We start from the raw sequence: 22,394 nt of genomic DNA, 5'->3' as shown, positions 1-22,394 counted from the left end.
TCGGGACACAGTTTGGGCACGACCTGTCAAGCGACTGCCAGGATGGTGGAAGGCGAACTAGATGGACCTTTGTCTTCTTTCGCCAGTAAATTCTTATGTTCTTATGTACACATTGCTGTTTGTCAACTGCCTGCATATGTGTCTACAAAAGCAGTCACTGCATGATAGTTATTATTTTAAGGTTTTGAGATTCAATGTGGTGAGGTGCCTTAATGTGTTATTCCTTCTAAATGGGTTAAACTTTCTGTATTATAATAATAATAATGTATACAGCAGTGCGGATGAAGCAGGCAATGGAGGAAAAAACAGACTCTTCACAGGAGATTTGTTATGTTTATTACTTTCAGCCCCAAGGCATCAGTGTCAGTTTACAGTTCCAATCTGCCATCTTAATTACAAAAGTCATCTGTTCACAGTAGTGGGAGTTGAACTAATAACAGTGCACACAAAAAAAAATTGCACTGAATGTCAGCCCTGCTGTTTCTGTGCTAAGCAATTTTTTTTAACACAAGTAGTAAAGCGCGCAGTGAACCAATTCTGCAAACGTTTCAATTCAAAGGCAATCAGGACCAAACAAAACGGACACAAGAAAAAGCAGACACCGTGCGCTCAACAAAGCCGGCCAAACAGCCATTGATAGGCATCTAAATTCAGGTGGGTCAAACCATCACTTCTTTTGTGAAACAAGAAAAAAAACTTAAATATACCTCGCATTCCTAGAAGGAATCGTACTTAATATTTGGTTGATAATTTTTTTTGAAATGCCTCCTGGAATAAATTTTTTGGCAATCAATTAAATAAAATGTCAGCAATGTTTCCAGTATAAAATTCTACATTTCTAAATCTTCTCTATAATACTTGAGACAAACTGCTGGCAGCAGCGCCCTAGCCTGAACTGTCACTGGGACCCAGGTTGCAAACACTTTGCGTAACGTCTGTCACTGGTGAACATAAACTGGTACTGACGCCAATCGAAATTCACTGTGGACATTCTTAGGACTGAAGACAATGTTGATCGAAGCTCAATAAAGCAAAATCATACTGTTAACAATCACTGACCTAAATAACTCATGACTATCATTACCATTGTTAAACCATTCCTTTCAAGATGAAAAAGATAATGTTGGGACTGCACACTTTAGTCCATACGGGAGAGAAAATAAACATTCACAATAAATGTCACTGATAATACTACTTTAAAACAGAAGTGTATGCATAGGACAGAATGCTGTACTCATCAAGCACTGCAGTAAGAGAAATATTCTTTAAAATAACTCCAGGTAATCGGTGCACACATTTAGCAGCAGCTTATTTTGGCCAAGTTAAAATGAGTAAGGTGTAAGCACTGAGTACGAGGACAGCAAACAGCAGTACTTGCTGTTGACCTGCTATTATTCCCGTCAGTAATACTAGAGAAAGAAGGGGTTGTTTTTTGGAAACAAAGCTGGTGAGTGACAAACACTATTTTACTGAGGCCATTTTTAATCCATCGCAGCACAGTACATTCCACAAGTTTTAGGCACGGGTTTAGTAGGAAGTCCTTGTTCCCAAGAAATGTGTGTACTACAGCGAATGTTAAAGGAATAAGGGTTTATCCAGAAGAACACACTGAGCACTGAATGACCCTTTCAGCTCGATCCTCTAAAGCCAAGGTCATGGCACTGAATCTTTTATTTGGAATGCAAAATCCATTGGAATAGATTGGAACGCCTCAACAAAACAGACATGTACTGTATTAAAGCATTTCATACTAAAATAATACCTTAAGCCCAACTCTGTTGCACTCCACTAAAGCCTTGTGTGAAGATTCCTTTGACAGGGAAGATTTTCACTTTGACTCCTCACTCAATATGCCAGACCACAGTATAGATTAACCAATATGTATCGTGTATTGTGCCAGCAAATATAAAGATGAACAATTTCTTTGACAAGTAGCATCATAAACCATCGCAGTTTCACAAACTATTCTTGCTGATCTGTAGTAGCTCACATTCACACCCACCAGCAAGCTTCAACAACGTGGAAGAATTCTGACCAGCTCTTTGTACAATTGCCAACGGGAACAAAGTGATTCTCATTTGTTATCACTGATACACTCACACGTCCATTTCTTCCAAAGGTGCTTCACATCTCTGGGAGACCATCATTTCCATGTCAGACTCAACAGAGCGTTAGTCTTCAGGGTGAACTACAATTGGGTCCTGATTCAATCCTAATACACACCCGTTCCAACCATGAACTCCCAAGCCTTGGCTCTAGCCAACCTGCGCCTAATACTCTCCGGAATTAGGTAAGCAGGGTATGTCCCTCCAGCCATTCCATTCCAGAAATAGGGGAATTTCTGTGTAGAGGTGGCACGCATTTGACTCCTCTTAAGCACAGTGATGGATCTCCGCGTGTCAGACAGTGGCCGTGGGCAAGGTCAGCGACTGAGGATTTCCTTCCACAAATCCATACACAGCCACACTCTGAATAATGATTAAAGACATTAAAGTAACTAACAGGAGGTGCTGAGGACGTGTGAAATTCTCAGCCTAGTGCTCCATCTCTCCGAAAACATAAGCCAAAGGTCATTAGAGGTCATTTGTGATTCAACAATCTGAACTGCTGTAGTGCAAGCCGAGTCTCTGGATCCCTTTTCACCCATAAACACCACATCAGAAATCACTCAGACTATTCCTGCCAAGGTGGAGGTTTCTTATGAAAGAACCCACCCCATTTTGGGAAGAAACATGGCGATGTTTGCTGAAAGGCATTTGTGTTACGATTCACATTGGCCAATAAATAATTCAGGGCTGAGTAGAAATGCACATTACACCAATTACCTAAGAATTAGGAAACACTTAGAAATATATCGTCAGGAATCAGGGGTCGGTGTCCATAGTGGCACCACAGTGATGAGGAACTTTAGCCAAGTGACATTGTCAATGATGAAGCCAAGGTTAGATTTTAGATTAGAAACAAAGGGTGTGAGGCAGTAACTAGCTATTCTGTTCCCCCAATCGTTACTGGCCTAGTTTAACACCCAGTAATTAACCAGTTAAAGGACTGCACTGATTTAAATATTTTAGATTTTAGATATTTGAGTGACATTTGTCACTCAGAAACCTGTTGAGATGTTCACTGAGTGTCTCAAAACTGCTGTGCTAATATTTTTTAGGGAGTGACAGATAACAAGTGGGGGGGGGGGGAAGAGAATGACATAAACCAGCAGAACACAGCTATTCTCTGTTGCTCTGTGTGCAGGCACTGGACTATTGTTTGGACACCCAATAAGAAAAGGCTCTGCATTGCTTCCATCCCAGTGTACAACAGCTAGATTTGGACTACAAGGTACATCACGTTGACCATTGCAATACTCGTCAGCCAAAGTTGCTATTAATAACACTGGCAGTTGTACATAATACATAGACACGTGGATTGCTTTTCCACAAATTATCCATTAGCCTCGGCACAGTCACTAGACACGCGAGTCATCCACTGCAAAGCCAGGATAAATATTTTACTAATAGGACAAATATCACAGCAGCACTGATCTGCAAGAGAAATGCATAATATAACTGCAGACTGAATTACCTTGCTTCTGTTTCGGGTCAAAATCCCCAGTTACAATAAACATTCAGCACTTTACTCTAGATTTAGCTTAAAAAAATTAAACATTGCATTCACCAGACATTGATTTTACTCCATGGCAGGAAAGTGTAAGATAAGCTGGTTGGATAAAAATTCAGATAAATATACCACTTATTTTGTGACATCTTGTATAATTACCAATAGACTACATTTCAGTACGAAGACAATTATTTGGATGGAGCAAAATGAACATCTGTTGTGTCAGCATTTGTCAGGATTTACCTATTGATCTTAAACAACACGGAGAGGTTCACAGACCAGCATTGGGCAGCTGGCCTCAGTACACGAGCAATGACTGTGTCAGTGACATACGACCCAACTATATCAATATGCAGTAAAAAAAAATTTGGTTTGATTCAGAGCTGATGACGCACAACGTAAAGGAAAATGAGGCAACTCAGATTGGAGTCAAAAATGTCAGGAGTGTTTCTTTACAGGGAAAGTAGTGTCATGTCACAATTATTCACCAAACAGGACAGTATGTGCAAGTCATGGATAACCCACATGTGGTTGTAGGTGCTCAGGTCCAGTAGTCCCTCGTGATAATAACCTTCTTGAATATGACGGGCGTTTTCTTATGGCTTTCTCAGCAGCACAGAACCTGTACAAAACACCTTCTGTGGCAGGTACCCAGCACTGCAAGGTGATTTTGTATGGTTTCTGCAGACAGTATTATAAAGAGGGGCTACTGTTAATTCCTTATTCCTCGTGTATGTTTTCCTTCCTGTTCTTATTCGAAGGTCTCCCACTTTTTCCTGAGCTGATCCACTCGGGTCTGAGATGGCACCACCTCCTGCCGTGTTGCATTGAGCAACTCTGCAAATGGATCCACAGGTTCCCCGGGATTCAACGGCTGCAAAATCCCCTCAAGACTTTTGGATGGGTTTGTTGGGGCCAGTGGTGGCTCAGTCGAATTGCCTGCACTATCTGGGCCGAGCTTGGCATCCGCCAGGGCCACCTGGGCATTTGTCTTTGTGTAGCTGGCACCACCCACAGCTGCTGAAGAGTTTGCGCTCAGATGAATGAAGGTCCCGGATTGAGGGATAGCTGTGTTTGTACTGTACAAGTGGTTCAGGGATGGCGACGAATAGTTTCTTTGAGGCCTTGGGGGTTGAAAGAAACCTGAAACGGAAGGCAAGAAGCTTGAAGTGAAAGCAGAGGCTGAAGGAGCAGGGAAGTGAGTCCCAGAGGGCTGGTTCTGGGGAAACTGAAGAACTGCTGGAATTGCCTGAGAGAATGGGTAGGATGTTGGATGTGGAAACTGAACCACTGATCCTGGGCTGGATTTGGAGTACGTGAGGTTTGGGCTGAATGGTAAGGATGGCGAAGGCGTATTTATTCCAAGTTCCACTCGCGATGAAGAGTAAGCAACAGGTGCAGTAGACAAAGGTTGCCCAAGTGCTAATGACCCACTCGGTGCTGAAGACTGGCCGCTGTCAAGGCTGGGACTGGCACTTAGTGGATCCAAAAGACTCAAGAGATCATTTCTGCTGCCGGTCTCTGCACTGACCCTGATGGGTTTTAGGATATCAGCACAGCAAGAACTCGCTGAAGGCTGAGGTGAGGAATTCTGTGACTGTCTCAGGTCTGACCCTTCGAGGTTCTTTTCAGTTCTGAACGACTCTTGTAACATTTCAGAAGCCAGTTCAGCGCTGGGGGTGGCTGTGTCCAGCTCACAGCCGTCCTGTAACACTGTCGAAGCTTGATTCGTCCCGGCAAATGTCTGCTGCTTGACTCCTCGAGAAGCAGGCAGCGGAGGTGGAAGAACAATTCCCTTTTCCGCAGACTTCCTCCCCTGAGGCCTGGGGATGGTGATGTTGCTGATGTTGAGGTCTGACGTGGCCTGTGACATGTCCCTGCTTGAGCCCTCCCCATCTGGTTCCGTGTACAAACTACCAAACGATGAATTATTGACTGATTTAATATCGAGAGCCATGTCGTCCTGACCCATGCTCCACAGTTTGCTGTGAGGCAGAGGGTGATGCAGTCCCAATGACATGGTTTTGCTCTTCTCAGCTGATGGCATTCCTTTTCGCTGCAAACATACACACAGTAAATGATTAATTTATATGGTAACAGTGACTTGTTACTGGGGCACCAGGGAATCTATATAAAGATCCCCAGGTAATATTACACCAGAGTCAGTAGCTGTAGATGTTCTTCAGGAATTTACACTGAAGGGAATCAAAACCTCAAACAGGATCATCAGGAAGTGGGGTCGAGACCAAGTGCTGTAATGTGAAGACTGTAGCTATAGAGTCTGGAAGGATGGGATCGGATGGGTGTGCGGGCGCAGTGAGCAAGGGGAGGCGGCGAGGGAGGGGGGCAAGGGAGGGAGGGCCGAGGGAGGGGGAGCGAGGGAGGGAGAGTGAGGGCGTGGGAGGGAGAAGAGGACCAGCAAGGGGTAGGAGAGAGGGAGGGAGGAGAGAGGGAGTGGTGGGCCAGGGAGGGGAAGTAGAAGCAGGCTTTCACATCCCCCCAAATAGTGAGAGCAGACGGGACCAAAATCGATGCCTCAATTGAAGAAGAGATGAAAAATCTGGAAATAAAAAACAACTGACATGGAATCCTAGTGAGTAAAAGACCAACCTGATGTCCAAATGGGTTTGCCATCTCTCCCTCCTCTTTGGGGGTCCTCAGGTCCTCCATGCTCTTCGCTTGGCTGAGCGGCTGGTGCTGTGAGGTGACCTTTAAGCTGCTGAAGATCTCATCCAATATGTTGACGTCCACAGTCCTGCTGGACACAGCAAGGCTTGGGAAGGGCTTCCCCAGACTCACAGCTTCGCTATCAGCGACATCAGACTCCTTCAGTGTTTTGTACGGTTGAAGCCTAACAAACGGGTTAAAAGAAAAATTGATTCATAACAGCATCACTCAGAGCTGTCATAAACTTACACAAAGTCCAATTCTCACCCCGCCCCCCAACCCCCACACACCCTTTTTTTCTGTCTTACATTGCCAACGGATTCCTTAATTATGAAATCTGGAAGATCAGGCCTCCGACTTGTGGGAATGCTTCCACTGCAAAGTATTTTTGAAGTGGATTAAGTCTATCGTTCAGCATGAACGTAGCTTTACAATGACAGTCAATGGGCGAAGAATTCAACTGAGGGGCTACAAGAGATAGAGCAATGTAGGACAGTTTGGGTTTTACTTTGGAGCAGCAATGGTCTTGTCCAGTCCTGTGCACTCCGATGTCACAGTGCCACCTGCTGGGCTTTCACACTCATTACACCTGGTGTTTGATGCATTCGTAACATTGAAAGGCGGAGATTTTAATACTTGGCAAAGCGTATTATGAGGAGGTCCTTTCTGGCTGAGATCCCCCACCCCACAACACGCTGAGTCTCTGGTAGGTGTGTTCCGCCTGGCAAAGGGGAGGACGGACACTAAAACCTCTCGACTTGATAGAAGATTGATTCTTATCGCCCAGTGTGTTGTTACTTTTAATGACTCTGGCCAACATAAATTCAAGCAACTCAGTGGTGTTTTCCTAAGGCGTGTGGCTATTTCAAAGCTTTACAAACAACCACAAAGTGTAAACCCGAAACATTAGTTAAATGTGCACTTAAAATAGACAAAATGCCATTTGTGACTTCTTCCTATTAACATGATAGAATCACCGACAAGCAAGACAGAGAGATTAGTTTTACTGTATGCTGTTTTTCACAGTTAGTGTAAGTAAAACATTGGGTGCGTGAAAAATTCATATTAAATTAGAGCGCAAGGTTTTAGGAATGAAACTGAAATAAGGAGGCAGATCAAGATTTTGGAAACTTAAGAGGTTGCCTACAAATACACAGTCTCTGTATATTGAGGTGTTCTCCTGACATGAAATCGAAATCGAACCCAGGAGGAGCTAAACCTTGGGCAAGTTTCCTCAATCCACATGCCTGATAATAATCCCTCAAGAAAACAAAACAATAATAAATTGGTCACTTCAATCCACGACTTTTTGTGGGACACTGCTGTGTACAATTGGCTACTGTGTTTCGCCCACAAATATTCAGTCAATTCACTTTATAGCATATTCTGTGAAGCGCTTTGAGAAGTCTAGAAGACGTCAAATGCAAGGATTATTGTTATTATCAATGAGGCATTGACAATGTCTTGCGGACTTAAACCCCAACTACCAGTACTTTTCAATTTTCAATTAATTATGAAGTCATATTTTTATTTCAAGAATTCTGTGAAAAACCTCAGTACAGTGATGTTAAACACAGATAAAGACATGCAAAAGTTCCTTGAAGAATAGAGTGTAAATCAGAGAATTAGTCGACCATTCAAAAGGAGTGGAGAAGGGAAAGTTTTCAGTGAAGGCAAACACAGAGTCCTCTTCATGGTGAAGCTCATCATCAGAGGAATCCTCAGAAAGGAAGACCGTATAGTGCCGGGTAGGCCTCACCACGCTGAAGAAAACAGGAAGAAAATGGTCATTTTACTTACTTTCCCTGAACATTCAAGCAAAGGTTTCACGTACACTGCATGACTTATCTTAGACTTACAGCACAATCTTTTATATCCCTGTTAGTTCCTGGAACTGCTAAGATAGTGACTATACGTACAAGGTGTCACAACAGAAACGGGTCGCTATGTACCCTGGACAATCTGAAACATTTCCCTTCTCTGACATCACTCATTTATTCCTCTAAGAAACACAAACAAGACAATCTATGGATGCGCCACTTCTTCTCAACACCACAACCTCGCTAGTCTCTACAATTCACACAACACTGGAGTCTGTTTTGTGGTGTCCTCTGCACTGTCTCTAGGACCTGGGCGGCTCCTAATCTCATTGTTTTGTTTAACAAAAGCAAACGGACCAATATTGGGTTCAGCTCTTACAGTGAAGGTGTGGAACCTGGTTCCAGTGAGCTATCATAGTTGACCAGCATGCCCTTGGTTGTATTTACCCCCAGACGCTAAAGTTAGAATTGTGTATCATATCCAGCCCTGCACTGGATGTCAGTCTGGCTCAGTTGGTAGCACACTCGCCTCTAAATCAGAGGATGTGAGGTAAAGCCCCTTCTCAGGTCTCTGAACTCATATTGTCCAGGCTGACACTCCAATGCAGTGGTGGGGATGTGCTGCATTGTTGGAGGTGTGCTTTGGATGAGATGTTAAATTGAGGTCCAGTCTGTGCCTGTTCAGGTATAGTTTAAAGATCCCATGGCATTATTCTTTCACTTATATAACACCCTTCACACAGGTTAGAGTGCCGGAGTGCTTAACAACAACAACAACAACAAGATTCCATTTATAAAGCGCCTTTCACGTCAGGAGGACGTCCTGTGGCATCTACTCCAAACCGAGGGGAGGGAGTAGTTGACACCGTCGAAGAGGAAGATCTTCAGGCGTGATCTGAAAATGAGGAGGGGGCAAAAACAGAGGGGAGTTTCTCCCAGTGTCCTGGCTAACAATTCCCAAAATAAAATTGGTAATTGATTTCATGGCTGTTTGCAGGGTGTTGCTGTGTCGAAACTGCCTGCCACATATGCCTAAAAAACAAACCGACATACACATATATTATAGTAAATCCTGTGAAGCGTTTTGAGACGTCCCCTCCTGACATGATTAGGCGCTGTATCAAATGCAAGGATTGTTATTATTTATTTATCGTTCAGCACTAGCGCAGGCAGAAGTAATGAGGCGTTTTGTGCTGCAGCAATTCTCAATTCCAAACATTCAGGTCAACAAGATTTTCCTGGGGAGACAACGAGGAAGATGGAGCGACACTGAAACTCTTCAGGGCTCAGAGTGTCCTGTTTGGCCTGTTTTAAACAGGAGAAACAATAAGTGGCAAAAATAAGTCACTGTCTTGGTTTGTAGAGTTTTCTGACTGTTCCTTGTTACTTACTTTGTTTGGTTGACGGATGACTAGAATTATAATCTCAAGAATGCTCCCCCCCACCCCCCAACTCCTAATTAATCTGATTCAGTGACCCATTCTGACGGCTACCCGCTACCTGCCTGGATATCACACAGAGGGAGCTGTCTGTGGGAAGGCAGGTCACAGCGAGTGCTGGTACACAGCAAACAACCGTAGAAGGGAGAGAGAGAAAGAGAGAGAGCGAAAGAGAGAGAGAGAAAAGATTCTGTCCGTCTCAGCTGTTACCGTCATCAGCTCTGCATGACTGCATCAGTTCCTGCCTCTAATCCCCCGCCTGAGTCGCAGTGAGAACGGCTGGCCCTCGGTTTTAATGCCTAGTTATCATGTCCTCGGTTAGTGTTACTATGTGACAACGATGACAGCGTAGGCTGTTCCTTGTTAAATATCATGTCACAAAACGCAGCCTTACACAAACTAAGATTCGCTTCACGGCTCGCGATGCTGTGGGTTTGTTCTAATGAGGGAAGAGCACATCTCCAGGTCTCTCTGCCAGTCAGCATGCATTAAAACCACAGCGCGTTTCAGTCAGGGGATTAGACACGGAATGTGACAAATGCAGATGGGTAAAAAAGGCAAATTGACACCAACAAAAAAATAAACAAATAAGAACTTTCATTTGGTTTTGGGGTTTATTTAAATAGAAGCTCCGACAACCTGCTAGAAAGTGGTTAATTTGCTGCAATCCAGCCACCAAGGTTGCCAGTCTCATAAAATGAACTAACATGAATAAATAAAGTGCAGGACGGACACTAATGTAATGTGTTCATGTTAAAAAGACAAGGAATAAAAACTGCTGCAATGTCTTAGTGTTATTTCTGGTCACCTCTCACACTGAGACCCTGAAATTCTACTTAATCTTAGCCGGTGAATCCATTTAGTCTGAAAACGTGAATGTAAGATTTGTTGAACAATGCAAATGTCTTCAATTCATAAACCTTTTTTTTGAGAGAAACACTCAAATTAAAACTGAAATAATTTTCCACAATTCTGCACAACTTTAAACTCTAAGGCTAATGGGCTAAGGCGTGTGGAATTTCAGGGTTGGAGTGGGGCTCACAGTGATCTGTATGTCCTTGTACGTACAGTAACATTGCAGTATGTAATGCGGAATTATGTGGCACTATTGCAACACAAAGATTAGAGATTGCGAACACACAAATCTTTGACAAGACAGCAGATCATGTGAAGAAATGAGCTCCTGTCTCTTCTGTTTGAGAGGGGACGAGCGACCCGCAGATTATTTTCGGTTTCAGGAATGCTCATTAAAGCAATGACCGACCTCAGAGAAAATATAAAGATAATCTGTGTTAATTTCGAAGATGAGGGATTTAAAAATAAAAAAATAAATATTTTTAATTATGTTCAAATTAAAACCTTTGAGCTCCCATGAGTAAATATGCCTCATGGCGTCTTGTTGACCCAAATAGACTGGAAAGATCCGAGGATTGTTCTCTGATCTGTACTGAGCTTGCTGATCCCATCCAAAGCAGTCTACAAATTAGCCTTTGTGTCTGTGGGCGAGGGAGGGGGGGGGGAATATAGCCAGTGCTCCTACTCCTGGGCGCTACCCTGGAAAGTGCCGTATGCCAATGTCAGACGAGGACACAAGCAGTCGCAGCTCTGATGTGACGCTCTCTTCCAATGGTTGACCAATCTGCCAACACGCAGTGGCTTTAGTTGATGTGATCTTTTCACTAGGACCTTAGTGGCCACTGTTTGGAAAACAAGCCTCACTGTCCCTCATACACATGAAGAAGCTATCAGAGGGCTGAGCCGGGGTTCCATCATGGCTCGTGTGCTCAACAGAGCGTCAACAGATTTAATGTCCAAGATTCCATTCAGCACAGCGACAGCACATTGCCTACCTCGCTTGGTGACTGACATTAGATGGGATTCTGGTACGAAATCTCAAGATTCACCCATATTGAGCCAGTAGCAGTTAATGCTGTGCCTCGCAAACACGCTATAGGACAAGTGACATCACAGCAGCAGAAAACCCATACGAGTCCTCAGCTTTTTCCAGTGAATTAAAACTAGCCTCCAATGTAGTCGTCAACTTTGTCAATAATCTATTCTGCAACTTGAGGAGGTGAGAGTTACCACTGGGCCGGGCTGAAAGTGCTTCCACTGGGCCGGGCTGAGATGAAGTTGGGGGCGTTAATCTGCTGCACGGCTGATCAGTGCAGTATTGGCCAACACTCAGCTTTAAAAAAACACAAAAAACCCTGGTCGAGGATTCTCCACTTTGACAAATGAAGAACCGTGCGGAATAAATGACAATGATATTAATATTCACTGCACTTGTAATTCGTACAAATTACAACAGATTAGAAAATACATCAGGATGAAAGAAAGAGTCAGAACGATTCTAACTACATTGTAAAAGCAGCATCAGAGTGTAATTAACATGCCTGTGTACATGGTAAATAACACAATCTATGTTTCCATTCTGTGGTGAAAGCTGACTTTTGTTCTGATAGTTGAAAGGAATAAGATTCAAACTGCTGACAGCAAGACCATCTCTCTTTTCTCCTCAGTACAGAATCTAGAGTCAGAATAACTATTGTAACATAGACAAAGAGCGAAGAATCGCTCCCAGGTTATTAGTTTGTTTCTGGAGCTGCTCTGTGTGGTAGTATGCATGTCTGTCCACAAGGAGGCAGTATAGTTCTACAGCAAATTACAGTTAAATATTTCACTGGAGATTACAAAGTCATAGAATCATAGAATTATACAGCACAGAAGGAGGCCATTCGGCCCATCGTGTCTGTGCTGACTGTTTGAAAAGAGCTTCCAAATCAACCCACTCCCCCACTCTCTCCCCATAGCCCTGATCAGCCCCACTCCCCCGCTCTCTCCCCATAGTCCTGATCAACCCCACTCCCCCGCTCTCTCCCCATAGCCCTGATCAACCCCACTCCCCCGCTCTCTCCCCATAGCCCTGATCAACCCCACGCTCCCGCTCTCTCCCCATAGCCCCGATCAACCCCACTCCCCCGCTCTCTCCCCATAGCCCTGATCAACCCCACTCCCCCGCTCTCTCCCCATAGCCCTGATCAACCCCACTCCCCCGCTCTCTCCCCATAGCCCTGATCAACCCCACTCCCCCGCTCTCTCCCCATAGCCCTGCAAACTTGTCCTCCTCAAATAATTATCGACTTCTCTCTTAAAAGTTGTTATCAAATCGGTTCCCACCGGCCTTTCAGACAATACATTCCAGATCCCAACAACTCACTGTGTGAAAACATTTCTCCTCACTTCCCCTCTGTTTCTTTTAACAACTATTTTAAATCGGTGTCCTCAGGTTACCGACCCACCCGCCAGTGGGAATAGTTTCTCCTGTTCACCCTATTGAATTCTCTCATCATTTTGAAAACCTCTCTTAAGTCTCTGCTTAACCTTCTCTGCTCCAAGGAGGATACCCCTCGCTTCTCTACCTCTCCCGATAACTGAAGGCCCTCATTCCTGGTACCATTCTGGTCAATCTCCTTTACACCCTCTCCAATAATAATAATAATAATAATAATCCTTGCATTTGATATAGCGCTTTTCACGTCAGGAGGACGTCCCAAAGCGCTTCACAGAACACACTGTAAAGTGAATTGACTGTATATTTGTGGGCGAACGCGGCAGCCAATTGCGCACAGCAATGTCCCACAAACAGTCGTAGATTGAAAATGACCAATTTAATTATTGTTTTTAGTTTTGGAGGGATTATTATTAGGCGTGTGGAGTAAGGAAACTTGCCCAAGGTTTCGCCCTCTGCCTGGAATTGAACTCAGGTCTCTCGCTTACAAAGCGAGTGCTCTAACCACTGAGCTACAGGACTCCAATGCCTTGATATCCTTCCTAAAGTGTAGTGCCCAGACCTGAACAGTCTGTAGCTGAGGCCTAACCAGTGTTTTATATAAAGGTTCATCATAACTTCCTGACTTTTGTATTCTTTGCCCCTATTTATAAAGCCCTGTATCCCATATGCTTTTTTAACAGCTTTATCTGCCTGTCCGGCCATCTTCAAAGATTTACTTATATGACCCCCAGGTCTCTCTGTCCCTTCACCCCCTTTAAGATTGTACCATCAGCGTATATTGCCTCTCCTCATTCTTATCCCCAAATGCATCACTTTGCATTTCTCCACATTAAACTTCATCTGCCCCGTGTCTGCCCGTGTTACCAGTCTGTCTATGGTAACTGGGCCGGGCTGAGATGAAGTTGGGGGCGTTAATCTGCTGCACGGCTGATCAGTGCAGTATTGGCCAATGCTCAGCTTTAACAAAACACAAAAAACCCTGGTCGAGGATTCTCCACTTTGACAAATGAAGAGCCGTGCGGAATAAATGACAATGATATTAGTATTCACCTCACTTGTAATTCGTACAAATTACAACAGATTAGAAAATACATCAGGATGAAATAAAGAGTCAGAACAATTCTAACTACATTGTAAAAGCAGCTTCAGAGTGTAATTAACATGCCTGTGCAGTATGTTGTGACTGTGCAAAGTATCGACTATCAATCTTAGAACATTTGAATGTTCAATGATTGGTTCACAACCACAAGGCATTTTCATTTACCACAATGATATTTTCTAGATTTGCCATTAACGTTAGTTTTTCACTTTGTAACGGTCCAAAAATTCACATTGGAAAACACACGTGTGATTTTGAAGGCGATGCATGAAAACATGTATAAATACTGAGAAATGCAATGCACCTGCAAACAATTCTCTTCACATTATTGATGATGACTCAAAGCAAAATTTCTTCATGACATTAAAACAATTCTATGCACTGCAATCCACAGCAAAACTATATAAAAATACTCAGTGGTCAATTTACTGTTTATTGCTAACTTTTTTAAAACAAATCTAAAACTGCAACAATTAAGCTACCTGTCAAAAAGATATCCCACCTCCCCACCCCACAGTCAGTCAGTCAGTCAGTCAGTGAGTGAGCTGTTTGCTGCCACTCTCTCAGTGCCCTGTACCCAATGCCCCATTGGCTCAAATAAGAGAGCGAGCGGCCAGCTCTCAGGCCTCTGAGGGAACCACACATAGGAAGACGCCAGGCTTCCCAAGACCCCTTTGGTCTCCGTCTCCCAGGGTCACAATAACAAATGTAATATAGTTATTGTAATAACTATTGTTTCCCGCTCCCAGGGGAAGCATTTCATCAGCAGTGAGTTTGATAGCCCACCTGAGGTCAGCAGCTGCAGATGCCTATAAAAAACATATTCACTACACTTTACACAGTCACTACACTTTAATGAAGTGTTTTGAGGCATTCCTCCAATGTGAAAGGCGCTGTATCAAATGCATAATTATTAATAATAATAATTATTATTATTTATTCAGAGGCTCCGGTTTGAAAGTAAAAATGTGAGGTCAGGGTCAGGCTTGTGGGCATCGTTGCCTGGGATCACACTCGGGCAAGAGGTTAGTGCGTCTGTACCCAAGTGGAGAAGGAAGAATGAGTTGATCAGTTTCTGGAGAGAAGAGGAAGAGGAGAGGAGGAGGAGGTGAAGACAGGAGATGAGGAGAGGAGAGGAGGAGGAGGAGGAGAGGAAGAGAAAAGGAGGAGGAGTAGAGGAAGAGGAGAAGGTGGAGAGGAGGAGGGGAGGAGAAGGTGGAGAGGAGGAGGGGAGGAGAAGGTGGAGAGGAGGAGGGGAGGAGAAGGTGGAGAGGAGGAGGAGGAGGAGGAGGAGGAGGGGAAGGAGAGGAGGAGGAGGGGAAGAGGAGGAGAGGAGAGGAAGAGGAAAGGAGGAGAGAAGAGGAGGAGGAAAGGAGAAGGAGGAGAGGAGGAGGAGAGGAAGAGAAGGTGGAGAGGAGGAGGAATATGGAGGAGGCTGGCTTACAGAAAGTAGCAACGTGGATGTGGATGATGAACTCAGATTTCCAGCCTGACAATGAGTTGAATCATTAAACCAGGTTAGTCATGTCCACGATTTCTTGTGTTTAATCAGAAGTTAATGGATTCTGCACATAAAAGTAAGTAATAGGTACAAGCAGGCAGACAAGTCCTCTGCACAGCGTACACATCAACAAGGCCTGGCAGTGCAGCAACACTGCAATGATCAAAACACAAAAACAAGTGTGGAAGCCGCCTGAAAGAACAAATAACAATTTACAGCCTGAACTGCTCGCTTTATTATGACCGAATCCACCACAAGATCCGCCTTCAATCACAGCCAACACACTGTGTGCTTCACCAATTACAACTGTACATTCCAACTGCAGACCCAATGCCCAAGTCCTTTCCCAGAATTACCATCTGACAAAAACAAACACTCTTTATTCAGCTGCAAATAACACACCTTCACCGTGGGCCCTTCCTACACCACACAGCATCCAACTGATCAGTCCATTTACACTAGTCACTCTGAGCAGCAACTCACTCGCTGGTTCGCTGGCTCGCTCGCTCACTCAGCATGTGCTTGCCCACACCTCAGTTGCACTTTCCTCTCTGAGCGTCAGGAAACTGGAACAAACCAGACTTTCAAAACCACAACAACAACATGTCTGTTACTCACTGTTCAGGGCTCGACACGGACGGTCTGTGAGCTTCTGCTGGTAATGCGGTGCCTCGCGGTCTCTTCACCACCAGGGGTCTCGGGGGTCGGGCCTACGGCACAGAAACGTTGTGTTAGAAATGTTCACATTAATGGCAATTTCACGCAGTAACATATGAAACCTCTGATGTACAACTCGGTTACCAGACCGTGCCTGAAATAGCTGAGTGCTAACGGTCTTTGCTGTGAGGAGAGGAAATGTTTATATTTGTCCCATTATATTGTGTTCAGGAGCTCTGCTCTCTGCTCCAAAGCCACTTCCATCTCTCTCTCTGTTCTGTGCTACAATCAACTAATCCAGGGGCTCGGAGATCATATCCTGTGTGACGGGCGCTATGTAAATGGCATATAATTGCAATACAATGCCACGCCACATAAATGCATGTTGTTGTTGTTGTAATTCCCTCTTAAATGAGGGAATGAGTCAGGACATTCACTCTGATAGATGCTGTATGGTAATTACATTAGCAACAGTAAGCAAGCAGTTTCCAATGTTGTCTTCACAATATAAAGTCACACTCTTAACAAGGATGCCAAGTCTGTACACGAGTCTGGGTGCAACAATGCACAGAGACAAGATGTACAGTACTTTTAACATCCCAAGTTAAAGTCATGGAATGAGTAGCTCTGTACGTCCTCGTTGAACACAGTCACTATTTAAAGGCAATTAAGTTAACTAACAAGTAGCATGTGGCGTCGAGCTAACACTCGATCAGGAATTTAGCCCAAAGGTATAATTATTACCAAAATGTACAAACACTGTCTAAAATAACTATTACCAAATAAACTATGCTTAGCGCTAGTGCAAGCCATAAAATATACATCAAGTCATTTAAAATTTAATGATTCAAATTAATTTTGAAGTTGTAATCATTAAATGGTTTCCTCTCTTTACTTGCTGATTCCACCCCTCCCCTCCCACAATCTCCGACACCTACAGGTAGTGTGTTCAGCTGACAACTGTGCCCAGAGCCAACTGATGTACCTGCAAGGGGAGGGAAGTGCAAAATGGGATGCAAACCTCCCACTTACAACAACAATTTGCATTTACACAGCAACCCTCACGCAGGGTAGTGTCTCAGAGCGCTTGACAGTGGCGGAGCTTGACGCCCAGCTGAGGTCATGCTCCACCACTGTCCAAACCCATCTGCTACAAAATTTCATAACCACAGTTACTGCTACTGCCTCCCCCCCCATCATCCTCTTTCATAGTTCAATTTTTATCTCCCCCCCCCCCACCCCCCCACCTGTCAAGACGTTTTGGCCTGTTTTTTCAGGTACAAAAACTAAAACCCATCATCAGGGATCAAACCCGGCCAAAAAGAGCAGCTTAGATCGAGGATGGGGATAAATGACCTGTTGTGAAACGCTGCCTGAGAAAACGTGGGACATTTCATTTCCCAGCAAAAACCTCAGGAGCAACAAAGGCAGTTCCCGAAGTTCCTGATCAAATTTCCTTTTTAAGTACCATGGATAGGTAGTTAAAAAGGAAAAATGTGCAGGGCTACGGGGTATGGGCTAAGAGTGGGGGAGTGGGACTAGTTCAAACCAGCTCTTTCAAACAGCCAGCACAGGCACGATGGGTTGAATGGCCTCCATCGTAAGATTCTATGAAATTAGCTGAACTGACCATTCACTATGCTGAGAACCAGGAGCTGACTGGAGCAGTACAGCTAACCAGCCTGATGAGTGCCCAAAGACTGATCTAAAGAGGATCCGGATCATGTGAGAAACAACCCATTTTGCTGGTTAAAAAAATCAATTTTAAATTCACTGGAAGTTGTTCTGATTCAAAGGAAAACTACAAAAAGGAAATGAAGTGAAGCATTCACGGGTTTAACTTGGTGCAAGAATTCCACAAAGGTGGCCCAGAGGGGGGTAAAGCTGTGCGGAGCACGACCTGGGGGCCAGTGTGTGCGGAGAATAGGGAGGGGCCCGCAAGGGCAGATTGTGAACTTGCCAAGGAAGGAGAGCCCTCCGCAGACAAAGCTGCCCTTCCTCACAATACAGACAGCCTGAAGCTTGTGAACCCCTCGGCAGGAACAGAAGGATTAAGTTTGTGGCAAGTTTGCCTGAACTTGCAACAGGGAGGATGGGAGGGAGGGGGTTGGGGTGAGGAGGGAGGGGGGGAAGAACAACAGAGCTAATTAGCAGAGCTGAGCTGTCAGTGCACAGCTTAATGGCTCAGTGCCAGCAAACAAAAGGAGAGGCCTGGCAATCAGCGGGATCGATGGAAGCGACTGCTTCATTAGGGATGATAGAACGAAGAATGAAAAAAAAGAGAAAAGAGGCTGTTTAATTAAGCTTGAGCTGGAAGGTGATGCGTGAAGCTTGCCTGTCACTGTGCTGCTAATACTTTCACCCTTCCACCACAGCTTTGAAAAGCTAGCAATCGCCCCACTCGTGTCAGCAACACCAGATCCATCTGGGGAGAAATGCAGAGGATCTTGGAGCCGTAGCCTAAAGGGACCTCAGTGGAAAGTCAAAGGGAAAAAGAAGCGAAATCCCATGGGGTACTGAACCTGACAAATCCAACCCGGGCAAAAGCTGAATCCAATGTGAACCAGGATCAAGCGCTCGCGTTTAATCATTATTAAACAAGAAATTCAAGCCTGCATGTGTATAAAACGCCGTCATTTACCAGCATCGTGTAAACTGCAGTTTATAATAATAGTACAGTACTTTCTAAATAATGAGCCGAAGATGTGCAAGTAACAAACACTCCAAATATGCTGGCAATTAACTCCTGCTGGGTCATGTACTAAAGCCATAATCACAAAGGCAGCTTTTTGTTGTGGAATTGTGGAAATAAATAGCATGCGGCTCTTTACTGTGATGCTAATGATCTAACGTGGGGACAAGTGTTGCATTGGCAATGCTGGGTTTACTGCAGGCCCTGTGAATGACGGCAGCTTCCCAATAAACCCTGAGGCCTTTCCAGCAAAGGGGAATACACAGTCACGCTCTGCTACAGAACAATCTTTATTCACAGGCTGTTTTGTGTGTGAGAGAGAGAGCGCGAGTCTATGTGTTGTATATATGAGAGAGAGAGAGAGACAAAGAGAGAGAACACAAGAGTCTGTGTGCGTTTGTGTGTGAGAGAGAATAAGTGCACAGAACTAATTGTAAAACTGCGTTTTCATAGCCTGACTATGATTATTGATGAATGGATAATAATAATCTGTCCATTTGATCCAGCGCCTTATCACATCATTGAGATGTCTCAAAGCGCTTCACAGGATGCACTGTAAAGTGTAGTAACTTTGTATTTTGTTGGTTTAAGCGGCAGCCAATTTGCACACAATTCCCAGTAACAGCACAGGGTGAACAACCATTTATTTATCTGGAGGATTTTTGGCCAGGACAGTGGGAGAAACCTTTTTTTTTCTAAGTGATGCTACAGAATCTTTAATATCCACCTGACCAGGCCACAGTCTAGACAGTCAGCTCAAAGTCCCTGATGTGGAGCTTGAACCACAACCTTCTGACTCAAAAGGTGAGAGTGCTCCCACCTGAGCCAGGCCGACACCTAAAAAATTATCCAAAATATTTGGATCCATTTTAATGGAACCACATGAGCTGAGCAGTAAATAACAAACCACGTGTAGACCACGGCATAGGCTGCCAGAGGGCAGCAACAGCTGGCTGAACACAGTGACATGTCAACACCAGCCAGGTTATGGAAAGTATTGTGAGGTATGGAAAGATATACACACAGTGTTTACAACAATATGAAATACGAGGAATGTGATCAAGTGAGAATTGATGTTGAATCGGTGCAGTCGGTGAGATTTCAGTCTGGATGTTTATGTGTAAACTGTGGCCATGGAGTTGATTTTTGTTTTGTCCGTTTCTGTCCATGGTCCCAGATTGTAAAACACTGACCAGTCCATTGGTCCATTGGGATATTTCTGTGAACCTTGGAAGCTTCAGGCATCTGAAACCATCACAGGTTCAAGCATTCGCAGGTATTATAGAGAAAATTACCACAAAAGTAGACAGAAACAATGGATCGGTTTCTCTGAACGATGAACTGCATGCACACAGAACACAGGGAAGCATTGACAGCCTTGCTATACCCTATAAACATTGTAAGTTACTAAATAAATACGCAATTAGTCCGATACAAAGGTTAGATAACCTCTGAGGATACGTGACATGCGTGTTTTCCTGTGTACAAACATGCAGTGGAAGTTAGAGAGGTTTTTCGCCGCCATGTTAAAGAAACTCACATATTCAAGGCACTGACGTTGACTACAGCTCTGGTAAGACAACTTAAATGAGCAGCATGTCTCCAGGAAGTGAAGAATCCCACTGTTGTCTCCAGCCTGCACCAGTCGCTGTCAACAGCACCAAACCAAGGAGACTCGAGAGCTGAGAGCTTGGTGAGAGCCAGAGAGGTTCCAAAGAGACAGACTTTAGCATAAGAGAGCTATTGTGCCAGACCAGATAGCACAAACTGGGGAAACAGAAGGTAAGTAGTAACTCGAAAGCAAGGCAGGCAGTGTTAAGCGTGAGGAGTTGGACGAAGGCTGTCTACTCACTGGCCGAGTGGAACGCCTGATCTTTGGAGGAGGCGGGCGAGTTGGCGGAGTTCTCTCAGGCTGTAGCAAAGTGGAAACTTAAAACATCAGAACACAGGCAAGTTTGATTAAACAAAACACACACACAAGTAACTGTGCTGACTTCCCAGTGTTCATCCACGCGTTAGCTTGATACTTGTGTTTACAGTATTGAGAATTCATTTTCCTCGGTGTGCACTGACCACAAGCACTCACAAGGACATTAAACTTATTAAAGAATACGTTTAATGTTCCTGACTGTCACTGTCACAAAGCCGCTTTGTTTATTTAAGGAGATTTGAGAAGACTGAAGAACCAAACTGTTCGGGAACTTAAACCACAAACCAGACAGGAGTTTCACAGACCTCAGCAAAAAAAGTCTCACGTAAACCGTGCAACTTACAGCAAAGAAGATGGCTGTTAGGTCAATTTGGCTTAAAACTAGTGCTTTCCACTTTCACTAAAGGCTCCAGATAAGAGTGCCATGATTTCTATTCAAATACAGCACACACATAGAGCGAGCAGCTCTGTGCTAGTCAAAATAGTGGGGTGTAGCACTTAAATCTGCCTGCCCTGCACAAATTCCCACCCGCACTTATTTCTAAACCATTGTGTTAAGAATGAATCCCCCCACCACCCCCCATATTCACAGACACACAATATGCCTCATAACTCACACCTCAACAGGAGGAAGCGTTTGCTGAAGAAGAGCACTTCAGTGCCGCAGGCCCCTCGGCAGCTCAGCGCACAGGACAAAGCTCCTCATTGTCAGTGATGTCAGGTCACCCAGTCCCGGTCAGACCTGCAAATGCCACCTTCACATTGTGGTCAATGAACCGAGGCCAATTCAAAGGGCCTATCAAATGTCTCTTTACAAGCTGTCTTCTGTTTTAACCACGTTCGTCTGTCTCACTCTTGCTGTACCTGTCTGTATTTATGGGGATGACCTGCTTAAGCTGCTGTCTGCTGGCACACCAAGTGATTGTGTGCAAGGCTCGGTCATTCATGGTCAGCAGTGAGGCCGTCATCGTCTCCCTACAGTTCATCCAAAACAATGGCGGCTCTTAGTGTGAACCCACGCAGTGTCCGTCCATGAGACACCGGCCAAAGACATGGCCACAGAGACGAGGCCTGAACATCCGAACTCTACATCAGAAGCTCACTTTCCTCTCCGAGGAAGCAGTTGGTCAGCAAGACAATACTCTAAGTGACGGGCACTATAGGAACCAAGCTGCTGTTGTTGTTCCACAACTTCTCAAAGAGGGTTCTTCTTAAATAAATACACAACTTGAGCACTTTCTGTTGAAATATTCTTTGCCATTTGGAGGGGCTTCAGTGCAAGGTTTTAATAAAGACTCCAGCACAGTAACAGGATTGCACTCTGTGGCTCTGGGCTGTGTGGAATTTATTTAAACAACAGGCTTTGGCCATCGGGAACTTCCTAAAGTTTCAGCATCAAAGACTTTGGCGGCTTCTTCCCTGTCCTGCAGTCGAGTGGGCGTGTAATTATATTTTCCTTATACGCCACCTCAGCCACAGTCAGCAACTCACAGAGAAACACGTGTGGGATGCTCTTGGACTTACACTGGAGCAAGTTTCTAGCCCATGTTCATATTACTAATAGATTCAAAATGGCATCACATGTGCAGTTGGCTTGTTAACCCATCCTTTTTGTAAGGCCAAGTTGGGGGGTGGGGGGAGAAATGTTCCTGGGAACTAGCAGAGTTTAAGTTGTGGAAATC

General features: G+C 44.5%; 1 protein-coding gene across 3 annotated transcripts in view; it reads right to left on the bottom strand.

The window, feature by feature from the left end:
• Positions 1-313: 313 nt before the first annotated feature.
• The window catches only part of LOC103188887 (DENN domain-containing protein 1A), a 197,697-nt gene continuing 175,616 nt past the window's right edge, over positions 314-22,394 (bottom strand). The window contains exons 20-24 of one of the 3 annotated variants that reach the window (XM_007909051.2): positions 20,635-20,694; positions 16,052-16,143; positions 7,914-8,042; positions 6,223-6,463; positions 314-5,668 (exon numbers count right to left, since the gene is read on the bottom strand). In XM_007909051.2, the coding sequence (XP_007907242.2) occupies positions 4,364-5,668; positions 6,223-6,463; positions 7,914-8,042; positions 16,052-16,143; positions 20,635-20,694 (1,827 nt within the window). In that variant the 3' untranslated portion in view covers positions 314-4,363. The remainder of the gene's footprint in view (positions 5,669-6,222; positions 6,464-7,913; positions 8,043-16,051; positions 16,144-20,634; positions 20,695-22,394) is intronic. The other 2 variants (XM_042337821.1, XM_042337822.1) reach the window with 2 other exon arrangements.

The sequence above is a fragment of the Callorhinchus milii genome, unplaced genomic scaffold (assembly GCF_018977255.1).
Source record: "Callorhinchus milii isolate IMCB2004 unplaced genomic scaffold, IMCB_Cmil_1.0 Scaffold8, whole genome shotgun sequence".
Classification (NCBI taxonomy): Eukaryota; Metazoa; Chordata; class Chondrichthyes; order Chimaeriformes; family Callorhinchidae; genus Callorhinchus; species Callorhinchus milii.
This window is presented reverse-complemented; position numbering and strand designations above follow the sequence as displayed.